This window comes from Conger conger, chromosome 11 (genome assembly GCF_963514075.1).
Source record: "Conger conger chromosome 11, fConCon1.1, whole genome shotgun sequence".
Taxonomy (NCBI): domain Eukaryota; kingdom Metazoa; phylum Chordata; class Actinopteri; order Anguilliformes; family Congridae; genus Conger; species Conger conger.
In genome coordinates, this window is record NC_083770.1 from 29056207 (window position 1) to 29070255 (window position 14049).

The following is a 14049-nucleotide window of genomic DNA, read 5'->3' on the forward strand; positions in this document are numbered from 1 at the left end:
AGCCCTTTATAAGGACAAAACAAGACAAAGAAATGACAATTATGTAAAATTACACCTTTATCATCAGGGGCTGCAACAATGTCCTACAACCTTCAAACCTATAACCACTTATGTGTCTCAGGCTTGGTTCTTTTTTTCTATTAAAGGAAAGCATTAATCATTTTTTAGCCATGGTGGTAGTTATGTATTTATTGTTGCCCGTTTCCTAGTTCTTTCAGTTCCCAGACAGTATTCTGAGAAACTACCCACTGAAAGAAGCTAATTAAAAGGACTAAAAACAGAAAGATTCCCAATTACTTGGCAGGGTAAGAAAATAATAAAATGAATGTCATCTTGCAAGTTTATGTAGCCTTATTATTTTCATAAATCCTGCGATTTAATTTTCAATTCCTGGGTCAACTGTCATTTTTCAAAACCACTTACCTCTAACAAAAATCTTTTTAACATTGTATTAATGTGCCCCATAAATGTTTAAGGGTACTGCAAGTATATTAGTCCAGACCCACGTAAATCATTGTCCTTCAGGGAGTACCAAATTCTGCCCTAGTTACCAGAGCCTAAAAAGCAGGCCATTCCTTTCATTGGTCCGATGTATATATTTAGCATACAAAACTTACTTACTTTAAGTACTTTACTATCAAGGTACAATAGTATATCACACTAACATGACTATTCTCCCGCTCTGTAATATCCTTGCCTTTGGATTTCAGAATTCATCCCTAAATTTGCCAAATGCTCTCACAGGACATATCCTGAAATTCTGATTGATGAGTTAACACACACACAAAATGGCTCTTCTTTTTCTGTTCATTGACACTGGCATTGCAGCATTCCTGAGCAGCTTCATTTGTCCATGTGGCTGAATTTTGGCCCCTCAGCATAGGAGCCAGACCATTTTGTGGGAAACCGCCATATACTGGAGGCTTACAAGTTTTGGAAAGTTCTCCAAAAATAGTAGTCTGTCGACATCCTTGTAAATCAATTAGTAATATCCTAGCTCACTGCAGGTCCATGGATCTTGGTGTTCGACATAGTATGTACAGTCACAGCAAACAAAACAAGAACCTAATCGTAGTTCTGTCATCTCACTCCAAAGGAGCTTTATTCCACTTGTGTGTGAAGGTTGCTACAACAGGGCTGCTACAGAGCATAAAACCTATAGGTTTCTATTGGGGAAGTGACACACTGCCAAAGTTATTAATACATTGACCGTTTTTCAGTCAGCCGTTTTCACATGGAGACATAGCTTCAGTAAAAAAAAAATACGACAGTTTTATTTACATGAGAACTTACACAAGTATCGTTTGTGCTATTGTTTTTTCTGCTTTTCAGGCAGGACAGTCATGAAAAGTCCGTGAATGAACGTGGCCATCAGTATGAGGCCCGTACTGGACAGAGCGCTGAGGGAGAAGAGCGCCCCCAGCAGGTACAGCAGGAGGATGGCGAGGATGGTGCGATAGCTGGCGAACAGGCGGAGGCTGAGGCGGGGGCCCGGGTGGCGTTCCAGGCTACGCCGCGTCACTGGGCTCTTCGAGCACCTCTCTGCGGACGTGTCGCTCATGAAGTAGTACTGCCCCAGACGGCCCAGAAAGTCTCCTCTCACACACAGTGCACCCATGTGCCCTCCAAACTGCATAACGAAACCGCTGTTAATGCGTACAGTCCTGCTACTGAACACTCATTCTCTGCACAATCTAAGAGCTGTATTCAATTCTCTCAAATGCATTCTTACCCGCTGGTTTACAAGCGATGCTATCCAAAACAGCAGCCGTACTAAAAATGCGTTCTCATAACTTCTTATGGGCTGTAGTTCTGGGTCCCCTTGATATTCAATCTCAAATCTGCGCAGTCCATTGATAATCTACAACAGAAAAAGCATAATAGGTACAAGTTAACAAAGACATCTATGGTAAAAAAAAGGAATCATTTTACATGTAGTTATGAGCATCCTCCTGACAAGTATATATTTACTATGAAACATACTGAGGGTCTAACTACGACATTATATTGATATTAAGTATTTTCTACAACCTGGAACTCCCTCAGCTGAAAATGGTGGTCACTTTCAATGTAAAGACCTCCGTTACCTGCATCCTGCCCAGGTCAGTGAGGATCAGCCCATTTTGTCCTTGAATGCAGTCAGGAAGCTGCTTGGAGCCCACATCATTCTTTGCAGCTGCCATGTTTTCTATCAGCTGACACACCTGGCCAGCATTCAGCTACACCCAATCATGGGAGGAGAAACCATTAAGTATGCGATTAGTCAAAGTGTCCATGACTACTTCCAGGGAAAATCCTGGTGGCAGTACCTATAGAGCTGATTATCCTTATTAGTTCATAATCAGTTGTATTTTTGTCCACCCACCCGAAATATCTGACAGAGATAGTCCAGAGCCCTCTCCAGATGCTCGTGGGTCTTCTTCCCGCTCTCGCCCGTCTCGTCCAGCTCTCCTCCCGTGTAGGTGCTGTTAAGGTCAGACGAACCCACGCCGAACCAGGAGAGGAAGGACTGCTTGGCAGCGGCCTCCCCCGAGCAGTCCGACAGGCGCTTTGTGGTCTGCTGCGCCTGGGCCAGCAGCTGCACCAGCTGCATCACCTGGGAGGGGTACAGGGAAGGGTCAGCTACTCAGCCCTTTCATATCAGGCCAGCTTCATCCAGAGAGGGTCTGTTACAGTCTACAGGGTATCGCACTACACTGCCATCCAGCAACTCTTCTAATCTCCTGCCTGCAGTCTGCCTGTGGTGTTAGAAGCTGCGGCAAACGAGCTGGTTGGTTTGCAGAGTGTAATGTATAATAAGCAGTCAGCTGGCTGCACACTTCAGAGGGTGTGGAGTAGCATAGTGCTCTCCAAAACCGACAAGATAAAGTTGCAGTGATGGGACTAAGAAATAATGCAGCACTTATAGAATATTTCACTATTAGTTTAGTAATTTGAGCATTTAGAGGTAATTTTAAGATGTAATTTGGCATTCGGTCAACAAATACCAGTCCCAGCACAGATAGTTATCCTTGGGTAAGAGGCCATCTGTGGTGAATGACCTCACCGCATTACGCTGCTCTGTCCCAAACATCTGTTTGTACTGGCAGTCCTGCCCCTCCAGGCTGTAGACATGGCTCTTGACCTTGAAGACGGCGTCGGCCTCCGCAGGTTGCCGTGAAGACAGGAAGCTGCCGCCGTGGGCGGGGCTGAGAAACAGCCGCTGGTGGCGGTGGTGGAGAACGTCCTCCGGTTCCAGGAAGAGCTGCTCTCCTGCAGAAAACCACGCGTGAGACACGCTGTTCGCAAGGTAAACTGGCAGTGCCCAGGCAGCCATTCCACAGGCAGACCCTACCAGTGCATCGGTGAGTCACCAGGTTATATGGGAGGTATAAGAAAGCTGCTGAAGAAGCATCCACACTGACAGCAGATGTGCTGTGTCTGCGGTTTGTTGCACCACATCACCGTGATGAATGTCATGCCCTCGTCACTGTCGGGATTCAGGGAAAGACTGATTGCAGTGGCACCTCCCGCTCCTCCGAATGCTTCACAGATCAGCAGGAAATACGAAACAGCTTCAAAATGACCAACTTTACAGAAACTTTTTTGCGGTTACCTTTCTGGATCATTTCTGACAGGTTGGGCTGAGCAAAAACTTTGGCCACCCTGAACACCATGAGTGCGTTTTTGCTGTTGACCAGGTCCGTGCGCACTGCTCGGTTTAAGAAACCCTGAAACAGCTTGGTGTACATCAGCAGATTCTCCTGTACGAAGGTGGCCCTGTGGGAGAGAGACACTGATCAGATATACTGCACAAGCACAAGGCAAAACAGGCCAGTTTTCCTAAAGCATTACCATTTCTCAGGGACATTTTTGTTCTGACTGTCCAATGAGGGATTGCTCTTTTCAGAAGTGTACCTCCAGGGCTGGATATAACTTAGCCATGTTTCTAGCACCTGCAAGGAACCCAGAATAGAATAAAATCGGTTAGATAACAGAACGAGTCCCAGGATACAAATACACTCTACGAATACTGGACATGCAGCAATGCAAACCAGGGTGGAACAGGCTGGAACAGCAAAGAGTAGATTTCCAGACGAACAGATGGACCTAGTACCAGGGGAAGCTACGTACTGCTCTGAAGGAGGCGTCCAGGGGCCAGTGACCAAAGCAATGCTGGAGGAAGATGTACAGTTTCTGCTGCACAAATCGGGAGATTACCACCCTGGGGACAGACAACAAGAACAACAGGTTATGGCTGTCATGATTAATGAAGAGAAAATTATTTGCGCCTCTGCAGATGTCCTCAACTGGGGCAAATTGCATAACTTTATATAGCCCAATCCATTTTACGGCTGGCCAGTTACTGAACAATTCCAGTTCAGCATCTTCCCAAGGGTATGACATTGCAGTTATCTCCCTTGAGGATTAAAGCACACAACTATGAACGCATCCCGCTATTCCCGGGTTCTACGGCGCACTGCTGGGTTTGAGTGCGGACATGTTGCCGCAGGGGCCTGGGGGAGACAGGGGCTGACCGTTTAAACTCCTCCAGGGGGCTGGCCTGGGGCTGGGCAGAAGGTGAGGGGGAGGCCGGCTCGGGCTTCAGGCTGTTGGAGAAGGTGTGCAGGTGTTTGACCAGCAGTCTCACCACCAGCACGTGCTCTTCGGTGGGGCTGAAGGGCTCCTGCAATGCCACCCCCACGAGAACAGAAGTGCAGTTAACACGGCACATCTCTCCTTCTCAGAGCTCATTTCAATGTCACGTTTAAGGCCTGTCGGTTAACTTACAGTCAATGGGCAGGTTACAGTTTACAGCCAAAGACTTTCAGGTACTCATTAGCCCATATTTCCTGTCTCTTATTTATGAATGGTAAATGGTAAATAGTTGGCATTTATATAGCACCTTTATCCAAAGCGCTGTACAATTGATGCTTCTCATTCACCCACCCACACACACACACACACACACACACACACCCCCACACCCACACCCACACCCACACCCACACCCACACCCACACCCACACCCACACCCACACACACACACACACACACACACACCAACAGTGATTGGCTGCCATGCAAGGTACCAACCAGCTCGTCAGAAGCATTTAGGGGTTGGGTGTCTTGCTCAGGGACAACAAACCCAGGACGGGAATCGAACTGGCAACCCTCCGATTGCCAGACGACAGTTCTTACTGCCTGAGCTAATGTTGCCCCTTATGTGTTTTAAAAGATCAAGCAAATTGACAATATGCAGTAATATACCCTATTAAACTCATACCATCTCAATGGAATGCTTTATTGGGAGTAAGTTTGGATTTATGGGGCTCAAAGGATGTGTAAAAGGAACTCATTAAACATGGTAATTAAACACCATAGTATAAATAACACTGCATTGATGTTTATTTCCTCTTTTTAGCCCACCCAATTACCATGACACTGTGTTCATGATATCTCATCTCAGAACGCTGAGAGGTCAACAGCGCGCACACACACAAAAACATTTAAAAAGACATTTACAAAAAATATTAAAGCACATTTGACACCCCTATAAACAAATGTCACTGTGCCTAATGTACCGTGTTCACTGCTGTTGAATCTTTCGATCAGACACAAAATGCTTTCTTTGAACTTTCCAACACATTGGCCTGTAATGAATTGCTCAACTTCCAGGCCCTGTGTACTTCACAGAATATGATATAAAGGTGTAAAAGTACTTGGTACGTGCTGAGGGTCCCGTAGCCGGGTGGGGCGGGGGGGCCGCAGTGCATACTGGAAATACCGAGTCGGTACTGGAGCACCGCCAGCTGAGACAGCCGCCACAACGTGGGTGAGGGAGAGGGGGAGCAGGAAGGAGGGAAAAACAGCACGGAAAAACAGAGAAAGAGAGGAGAGGTGGAAGGTGAAAACAAGAGGAAAAGAACAGAAGGCACGAAAAGTGCAATTCAAAGACATAGGGGGGACAATATGAGACGGGAAGAAACACTGTAACAAAAACAACAAAAACATGGACAAAGGAACGCTGCCGTGACAACACGCTGATGCGGTAGCCCGCTTCAGAGCAAGCAAATGCAGTGGGGAAAGTACACTAGGCCTTAAACAGGGTCACAGGCAAAACATGCTTCAGGCTTGAGTGCTGGGAATGATTTGGGATTTCACTGAAAGGGGTTACCGCATCATCTCAGACTGTATTCTACACAACCTCATATTGTGAGCCAGACAAACCATAAATGGTGCGACTTTCTGTATCATTCAACTGAATTTCTATTTTACTATACAGAGACAATAGCACTAATTATGCAGCGTTCTCTTGAGAATTTTCAATTTATAGTAAATTAAAAATATTTTACATGCATTAAACTAGCTTTGGAATCATTGCATTTCATAAGATGGGTGGACTACTGAGTCAGAACCCACATGGATACACACACAATACATTCTCCTTTTCCTGTGATATAGGGCATGTATATCAGAGGAGTGACAATGTAACAATGGCAAAATAGGTTCAAAATGCAGCTTAATTATGTGGAGTGAAAAATACCTGGCATGTGAGGATGAAAATATAGGGGATGGCAACTAACAGCCTCCAGCCAACATTCAACAGCCAACATAGAGCACAGACAGGAACAGAGGAGAAAGCAAGAGAGAGAAAGGGCATGCGCAGATCAGAGGAAAAAAGCGGTCCTAAAAAGGAATCTACATGCTATTCTGGTGCAGTGCAGAATAGTTCAAATGACCACCACATTTCTGCTCAAGCAAAGTGTCAAAGTGGGTACTTGTGCTTTATTGGATTCGAACAAGATGGAGAGGTGAACAGCAAAGTCCTGCTTGTACAGGGAAACAGACCATTTAAATCACCCCTTCAGCCAAGACGAACAGACCCAGAGCAGGGGGAGAAGAGCCAACATTTCTGTACAAAATGTACATAAATGTCAGGTCCCCTTCCAAGGCAAGAAAAAAATAATCTATTGCAGTTTGAGAAAAGGAAATAACAGGTCATCTGTGCTCTGGCGAAAAGCGTGGTTGTGATGTAGGTGGAAACATTATGCGAGAAGGTTTGTGGGAGAATTAAGAGATTAACACAGCTGGATCTCTCAATAAAAATGTAACTAGGATTTTGGGCTATTACAGGCTTATGTTTACAATTCTCCTCGTCAGGCAGTCTGTGTATTAACATCAATAAAACTGAATTTAAGATCTGCCATTATGCATAGTTTAACAGATACAGGGGTCTAAAGATGTTCCAAAATGTATACTGATAATGTCTTACTGATATACACTCAGTAAGCACTTTATTAGATGCACCTGTACACCAACTTGTTAATGCAAATATTTCAGACATGGTCAGTCACGTGACAGCAACTAAATGCATAAAATTGTGAATCTTGCACACATCACCATGAAATTATGAAAGAATGAGGCTGAAAAGAAGGTTTCAGTTGAAGATGTACCACCAGTATACAATTATAACCAATATTTTGCACAGATGACTTGTTTTTAAGGTATGAAATTTGTTTATGTATTTTGCAAAAAAAGAATGAGATTCTGATCCCTATTTTCCCCAAGAGATACAGACATTTGAAAATCAGTAAAAATCACCCATTTTGGATAATCATTGGTGATTTACGTCAATAAATATTTAGTATCTGGAGTTCAAGCTTCAGTTTTAGTCTTTACAGATAGGCAAAAAATATGTATAAGAAATGAAGAGATTCAAAGGAAAAAAAAGTCTAATCCATGGAATGACTCAGCTGAATGAATATTCCTGGACTGCTGTGTTGACCTTGGCGAAGGGGGGGGGAGGGGGGGGGGGGGAGCGGACATGTTCTTCAGAAATGTTCTTACCTTGGCCTGAGGGGACTGGAGCTTCTGGTACATCTCCAGAGAATAGTGGTGCAGCCATATCTCCACAAACATCTGAAGCAGAGGTACACAACATTAAACCAGTCATTCCAGTTAATCAAACAAATGGCAAACAATCAAAATACAGTATAAGAAATTGTAGAATTATTGTTCAGAAATGACTAGCCAACAGGCTACAAAAAATTAATAATTAGGAAGAATAAATCGATCATTGGAATAACGAGTGTCAAATATTAGATGTGCGTAAATCTCGTGTAACAGCGGATGGTGCAGTGATCCAGCCAGGTCCCTTGCCCTCACCTGCAGCAGGGTCTCGGTCCTCCAGATCTCCTGGGCCGCAGGGTCGACGCTGCCAGAGGGCTGATGGGAGATGTGGCGCTTCAGCAGCCTGGTGCTGGAGATACCGTACCCAGCAATCGGAGCACTGGGGGACCTGCCGTCGGAAAGAGAAAGAAAATCCATGAAGAGCTCCCTTGTGCATGGACATGGACATGCATCAACCCCTGAGCCAAGTGTAGCCATACTGAAAACTGCGTGCATTATACAGTTTGATTTTGTCTCATAAAAATGTGTAAATGTGTACCTGGGTGCAGGTGGTGGAACCGTGGCCCTGATGTCTGAGAAAGGCGACAGAGGTACGTTGCCCTCAGTGGGCAAGAAGTACTTCAGGTAGATGTCCACCAGAGTGAAGTAGGCACTGTCAGATGTGCTAACATGCAGCCCACCGGGGTGATTCTATATATTAGAAAGAGCAGGCACCAGTTGTTCAAGTCATATGTGTACTGGGAAAGAATAAAGTTACAATAACTAGGTATACTTAACTAGCACACTTACCCTTTGTGTTATGAGGCTTAGGGAGAAATAAAACATGTAATATTCAAAGGGATCTGATGACAATTTAGGAACTGGACAATATAAAGTGAACAAGGACCACAAATACTTTATCACAACAAGTGCAGAGTTATTGACCCATAACTGGCTACATTTAAATGCACAACACTACCCTGATTATTGGGAGAAATCTGTTTAAGGCAATATTCATATTAAATGTTAAAATGGTTTGGAATAACACGATTTATCTAATGATTTCTCACTTGCAGTTCAATTAAGTATGAAGAGATTCATAATCACGTGTCAAAAATGATTATATTTCTTGAAAACTGAACCGCTGCTCCTCACTTTGCTCTACGTGTTTTTGGTTACCATGTTGGTTTGAAGTCGAGTTCTACAAACAACATCCAGCATGCAAAGCCCCCCCCAAAAAAAAAAAGAGATACAACGAAGATGTTCACATGAACTAATAAGCTTAAATATTCAGCAAAGACCTAGGTGTCTTAATTGAGTAATATTCTCTCTGACTTTATCCCAATTATGATAATCGAATAAAGGTATTTACATGACAAGTTTGATAGTTAACATTTTCCCTAAACTGGGTTAAAATTAAATTAAGTGTGCACGTAAATGTATTCAGTGTCAGTTAATTATTAATAAAACCACCAAAAATGGTTTTCTCCAGAAAATAAACAACATGATTTCAGCCACCGTACTGCGGAGTGCGAATTTCAAATGGAAATTTTAACAGCTTGAGTTTAAGTTATAAGTTACTGGGCATAATGAAAGGATACTAAAGGACAGACTGACACTCATCTGGCCAGAGAGAGGGAGCTGCAGCTTATGAAAAAGTGGACAATCAGGGATGGTGCCTTCCTGAATGGATGCCTTCAAAGGTCCCTGCAAGAGAGAACAGAACACTGTTCACAGAAAACTGATGCACACATGATCTTTATTTTCAGCACCGTGCAGCTAGATTTATTCACATCAATATATAGGTGTCTACTTATACAAAGGATCTCAATCACTTCATGGTAAGCATAAATAATATACATTATAATAGCATACAACAGTGAGTTTGTCAAAATAGAATTTTGTTTCAGAACGTTTTGAGCTTTTTAGCATCAGACACTTCTCTTATCCCCAACCCTTGGGACAGTCAGAAGGCTGGTACCAGAGGACCTCAGGGACCTGCTGGCCACATACTTTAAAAGCATCTGCTAAATAGGGAGGGAAAATACCATTCAGTGGTTTTAAAAACCAGTAAATCATTTCAAAATGTATTCTAAAAGATACAAAGAACCACTGCAGCGTTCATAGTACAGGCATGATAAGATCTTGTTTCTTTACTCTGGTTAGCATTTTGTATCAATTGAAGTCTGTTTATTTGTTTTTATTGGGAATGCCAGTTAAAAGAGCATTACAGTAGTGCAATCGGCTGAACGCAAAGCTATTTACCAACCTCTCTGCAGCTGCGTTAAGAAAGGTCTTACCTTAGCTATAATTCTGAATGGAAAAAGGCAGACTTGGTGACAATCCTGATATGTGAATTAAAATTTAGATCAGAATCTAAAATAACACCCAGATTCCTTACTTCTGTTTTTGTCTTTAAAGCCAGACAAAATTCATTAATTCAAGTGCCCAGCCTAGAATAAACTAAATTTTAATTTAACTTTAATTTCGTTTTTAACCAACCTGAATCTCATTTAATTGTACATTTAATTAATCCAATCATTTATGTCGGGCAGTGTGTTTGGCACTTGGATCATTTGGCTTCACAGCCAAGTAGAGATGAGTTTCATCAGCATAGGATTGAAAATTCATACCATGTCTATGAATAATATCCCAGAGAGGCAACATATACAGCAATAACAGGAGGGGTCCCAAGACGCTGCCTTGTGGGATGCCACAATCTATACTAACATGCTCGGAGAAGTGGTCATCCAACTTTACAGTACTGCCTCCCAGTAATATATGCATAAAACAAATGTAAAACATTGCCTGAGATTTTCAAGCCTAAAATTCCATAGTCTATTGTGTCAAATGCAGTGCTAAGATGCAAAAGAATTATAACATCGGTTGTGTTGTGGGTAAGGTGGAACGCTTACAGGGAGACAAGTGACTGGGACATCATACTTGTACTCTTCTGCTTGAAGCTTGTACACAAGTTTCATCATTGGGCCACTGAAAAGCACAATAGTTAGTTAGGAGTTTTAGCAATGGGTCGTCTTGTCATATATCCGTTTTTTAAAGTTTCATTTAATGGTCTGAACCACCAAAACTACAATTTTTGACTGTTGTATTTGTGTGCAGAATCCTTTGGCAGTGCAGGGACAGCCATAGGCACCGGTGAGAATTGTGTACCTGGGGTCTAGGAACTGCATGGCGATATTATACTCATTGTTACGAGCCTGCAGAAACCGTAGGTTCCACCCTCCAATGACACCGTCAAGACTGCCAAATATGCTCTCTACCAGCCAAGGGAAGATCAGGTGTAGCTCCTGCAGAGGGACAGAGCAGTCTATGGCAATGTATATTGACCATCATCATACCCATAATCCATTGCGCAAATGAGACTCACTGTATACCAGAGGCCAACAACATTATGTCCTCACATTTCTTCTAAACAGTCAAACGTTTCACATCAAAAGTGAAAAACAGTGGATTTCCTAAAGCTCATACATGCTTTTACCATGCTCTTTATTGCTTTTATAGGACAGTAAATGTAGCTCCTACTGTCTTGTGGCTTTAAAAGCCTAACATAGGAGATAGGAATCCTATAATCCACACAGCAGTTGATGTTTTGGGCATGCTCAGTGGTGTCCGGAAACCAGCAGCTGTTCAAATGCACTCTGGCCCAGCGGTCGCACTGAAACAATCCTCTCTTTCACCCACAGCAGCAGCTGTGCGATACCGTTCTGCACTGGCACACAAATAAATAAAGCCCACTACTGAAATCGTGTTTTCAGACAATTCCGCTAGCTAGGTGCCACATTAATTTTACTTGCATCTTTGTCAACAACCAACCCACCTTAGAATGTCTCTAAGATCTGGGATCCTTTTGTGTGAACACAATCTAACGTAACCCAGGCAAATCGCGATGTTGCTATTTTTTTCTAAATAATATCACTTTTGAAACAGCAAAATGTTTCCTCTATATTGAGAGCCTAGTTGAAAGTCATAAAATAAATGCGGGCTTTGAGAAAATGTGGCTTTCGCAGCAATTAATAACTGATCGAGTGGCTGTGCTTCACCTTGGCAGGTTGGTCATCGATCACCTTCACCAACTCTTGACATCGCTGAAGAAGAGGCTTGATTGCCCAGTCAGTTTTCAAATTGGCCTGAGAAAACAGTCAAATTTATAAATAATACAATTCATATGTTCGCAGAAATACAACTAGCACATCATTAAGAACATACATTACTTTTTAATAAAATAATGTCACACAGCGTTATAACAAACCAGTAGGAAATGTGGCTGTTGCAAGGGAGGGGCCATGAAAGCAGGGTAGTCCCAACACCACAACTTGGAAGTCAATACGTTAAGCTCCTAAAATACACAAATGTAATACATCAGACACACATTTTACGTAAATATCTTGTCAAATGTAACGTTGTACTATACTGACGTTGTGCTAGCTAGCTAACAGTTCAGTCTGTCCCCGGAGGAAAGAGCAATTGGGACTTTTGAATAAGAAATGCATTGCTGCCTCTAACTTAGTCAGTTAGTTAGTTTAACTAGTGAATACTGCTTAGCTAGTTATCCTAAGTTAACATCGCTAGCTCGTTTGGCATTGTTGATAACGTTGACTAGTTAGCCTAAGTGTATCGCTGTAATTGTGGACTAATTTAGCGAACAATCCTCGCAGGATCTAACGACGTTAAGACTGAGCCCCTCAGCATTGTTGTATTTATGTGCGAGGTTGGGCAACAATCATCAAATATGTTAGTCTAGCTAACCTAGCTTTAGCTAACCGTTAATCTAGCTAGCCTGGAAGTTAGCCAGCTACATATCATACGGATATTGTTTGAAGTCCCATGCAATAACAAACAGGTTCCTGGCAATGCACAAAGTCGAGAAACGCGCATTAACTTTTCAGCTAACATTAGTTCAATAATTCAGTAGGCTAACCAATAAACAGTGAACTCGCTAGCTAGCATTGACACAGTATTACAAGGCTTCACACGTCGTAACGCAGCTAACACGCTGCACACTGCAGTGACAAGAACATCATTAAATAAACTGAAAGCCAGTGGAACTCGTATAATGCAATGAATCTTACTTCTAAATCCTTTTCTAATTAGTAGCTAGCCAAATGAATCGTCCCAATTTCAATCTACCGCGTTCAACACCGTCCACGCAGAAACATGGAAAACAATGATGCCATTTCCGTTGCTGCTCCACTCAGAACGAGAAGCCCCTGAAGCCCAGCCCTAGCCACGCCCCATCCCTCCACCCTCCTACCGCAGACAGGATAATCACATAACTGTGGTAAATTAAACATGCCATTGTCAATGATAGTTGTAAATATAGACGGTTGCTAAATTCCAAAGTGTTGGTTTCCATGATATAGTCTGGCAAGTTGGCCCTGTACCAGTAGTCTGGGAGTCGTTCTCCAGTCTCCACAAAGGTGCATAAGAGGCCTACCTGTTTTGGCAGCAGCTTTTGCTTGAGATACAAAGGTGAGTTGGTTATAATAATAATAATGACCCACATTCTTGCTTTAAACAGCATATCCTTTTCTTCAAAGTGAAACAAATCACTATCATTTACAAAGGCATCATTCAATGTGACGCTTCAGAAGACTGGTTTGACAAATATATTATTGAGAAAATGCATATCAGAGAACTGAATACTCTGCAGAATGCATAAACAAATCAGGACAATCATCTGGCATGTGATATCAATCACAATAAGTGTAGAAGCTTGTCCAGGAAAGATTTTCTAGGGCCTAATATAATGTGAAATTCTAGTTTATGGGCAATTAGTAAACATTTGGTAAATGTGTTGATGTTTGGTTCTCTATTTTAATTACTGATTATATTTTGAGGTTTTGCCCCAAGTCTCCAAACTGTCGATATAGATGTGGTTACATTTCTCTTCCACTGCTTCAGAGATTCAGTTGCTGGATCTAGTCAGGGAAAGCTAGACTGGTCACGCAGAACAGGTGCATACATTGATATTTTCCTGCACAGGCATGAGGGACCAGAGAAATCTGCTTGGCCTCTGATTATGAATCTTGGGAGATGCTCTATTTCCCATTCAATAAGCTGCTCATTTTTCATTGCTTAATTTGGCCTGTAGAGTGTGTAATTAAATGTGATATTTGCATGGCCCTGCATGTGTTATCACTTGATCATCTGTGGGTG

The 14049-nt window shown here is 42.7% G+C and overlaps 1 protein-coding gene across 3 annotated transcripts; it reads right to left on the reverse strand.

The window, feature by feature from the left end:
• Nucleotides 1–1075: 1075 nt before the first annotated feature.
• LOC133139846 (sphingomyelin phosphodiesterase 4-like) lies at nt 1076–13094 on the reverse strand. 3 transcript variants are annotated; one of them, XM_061259281.1, is made up of 19 exons: nt 12963–13094; nt 12143–12229; nt 11934–12020; nt 11044–11180; nt 10788–10863; nt 9474–9579; nt 8683–8735; nt 8432–8583; nt 8149–8281; nt 7831–7902; nt 4518–4666; nt 4114–4204; nt 3835–3935; nt 3596–3759; nt 3047–3252; nt 2366–2596; nt 2088–2219; nt 1733–1861; nt 1076–1630 (listed from the first exon to the last, which is right to left on the reverse strand). In XM_061259281.1, the coding sequence occupies exons 2-19, from the start codon at nt 12176–12178 to the stop codon at nt 1310–1312; spliced, it is 2376 nt and encodes a 791-aa protein (XP_061115265.1). In that variant the 5' UTR covers nt 12179–12229; nt 12963–13094; the 3' UTR covers nt 1076–1309. The 3 variants fall into 3 exon arrangements, with proteins under 3 accessions (XP_061115265.1, XP_061115267.1, XP_061115266.1); XM_061259283.1 differs by lacking the exon at nt 12963–13094 and adding an exon at nt 12812–12896; XM_061259282.1 differs by lacking the exon at nt 12963–13094 and adding an exon at nt 12309–12661.
• Nucleotides 13095–14049: the final 955 nt, after the last annotated feature.

Bases quoted from the DNA above. Each gene is read 5' to 3' on its own strand.
- LOC133139846 (XM_061259281.1), bottom strand. From the start codon at position 12,178: ATGGCCCCTCCCTTGCAACAGCCACATTTCCTACTG. The intron at 12,021-12,142 runs GTTTGTTATAAC...CTGTTTTCTCAG, and splicing joins AACAGCCACATTTCCTACTG to GCCAATTTGAAAACTGACTG. The intron at 2,597-3,046 runs GTGAGGTCATTC...TACCCCTCCCAG, and splicing joins GGACAGAGCAGCGTAATGCG to GTGATGCAGCTGGTGCAGCT.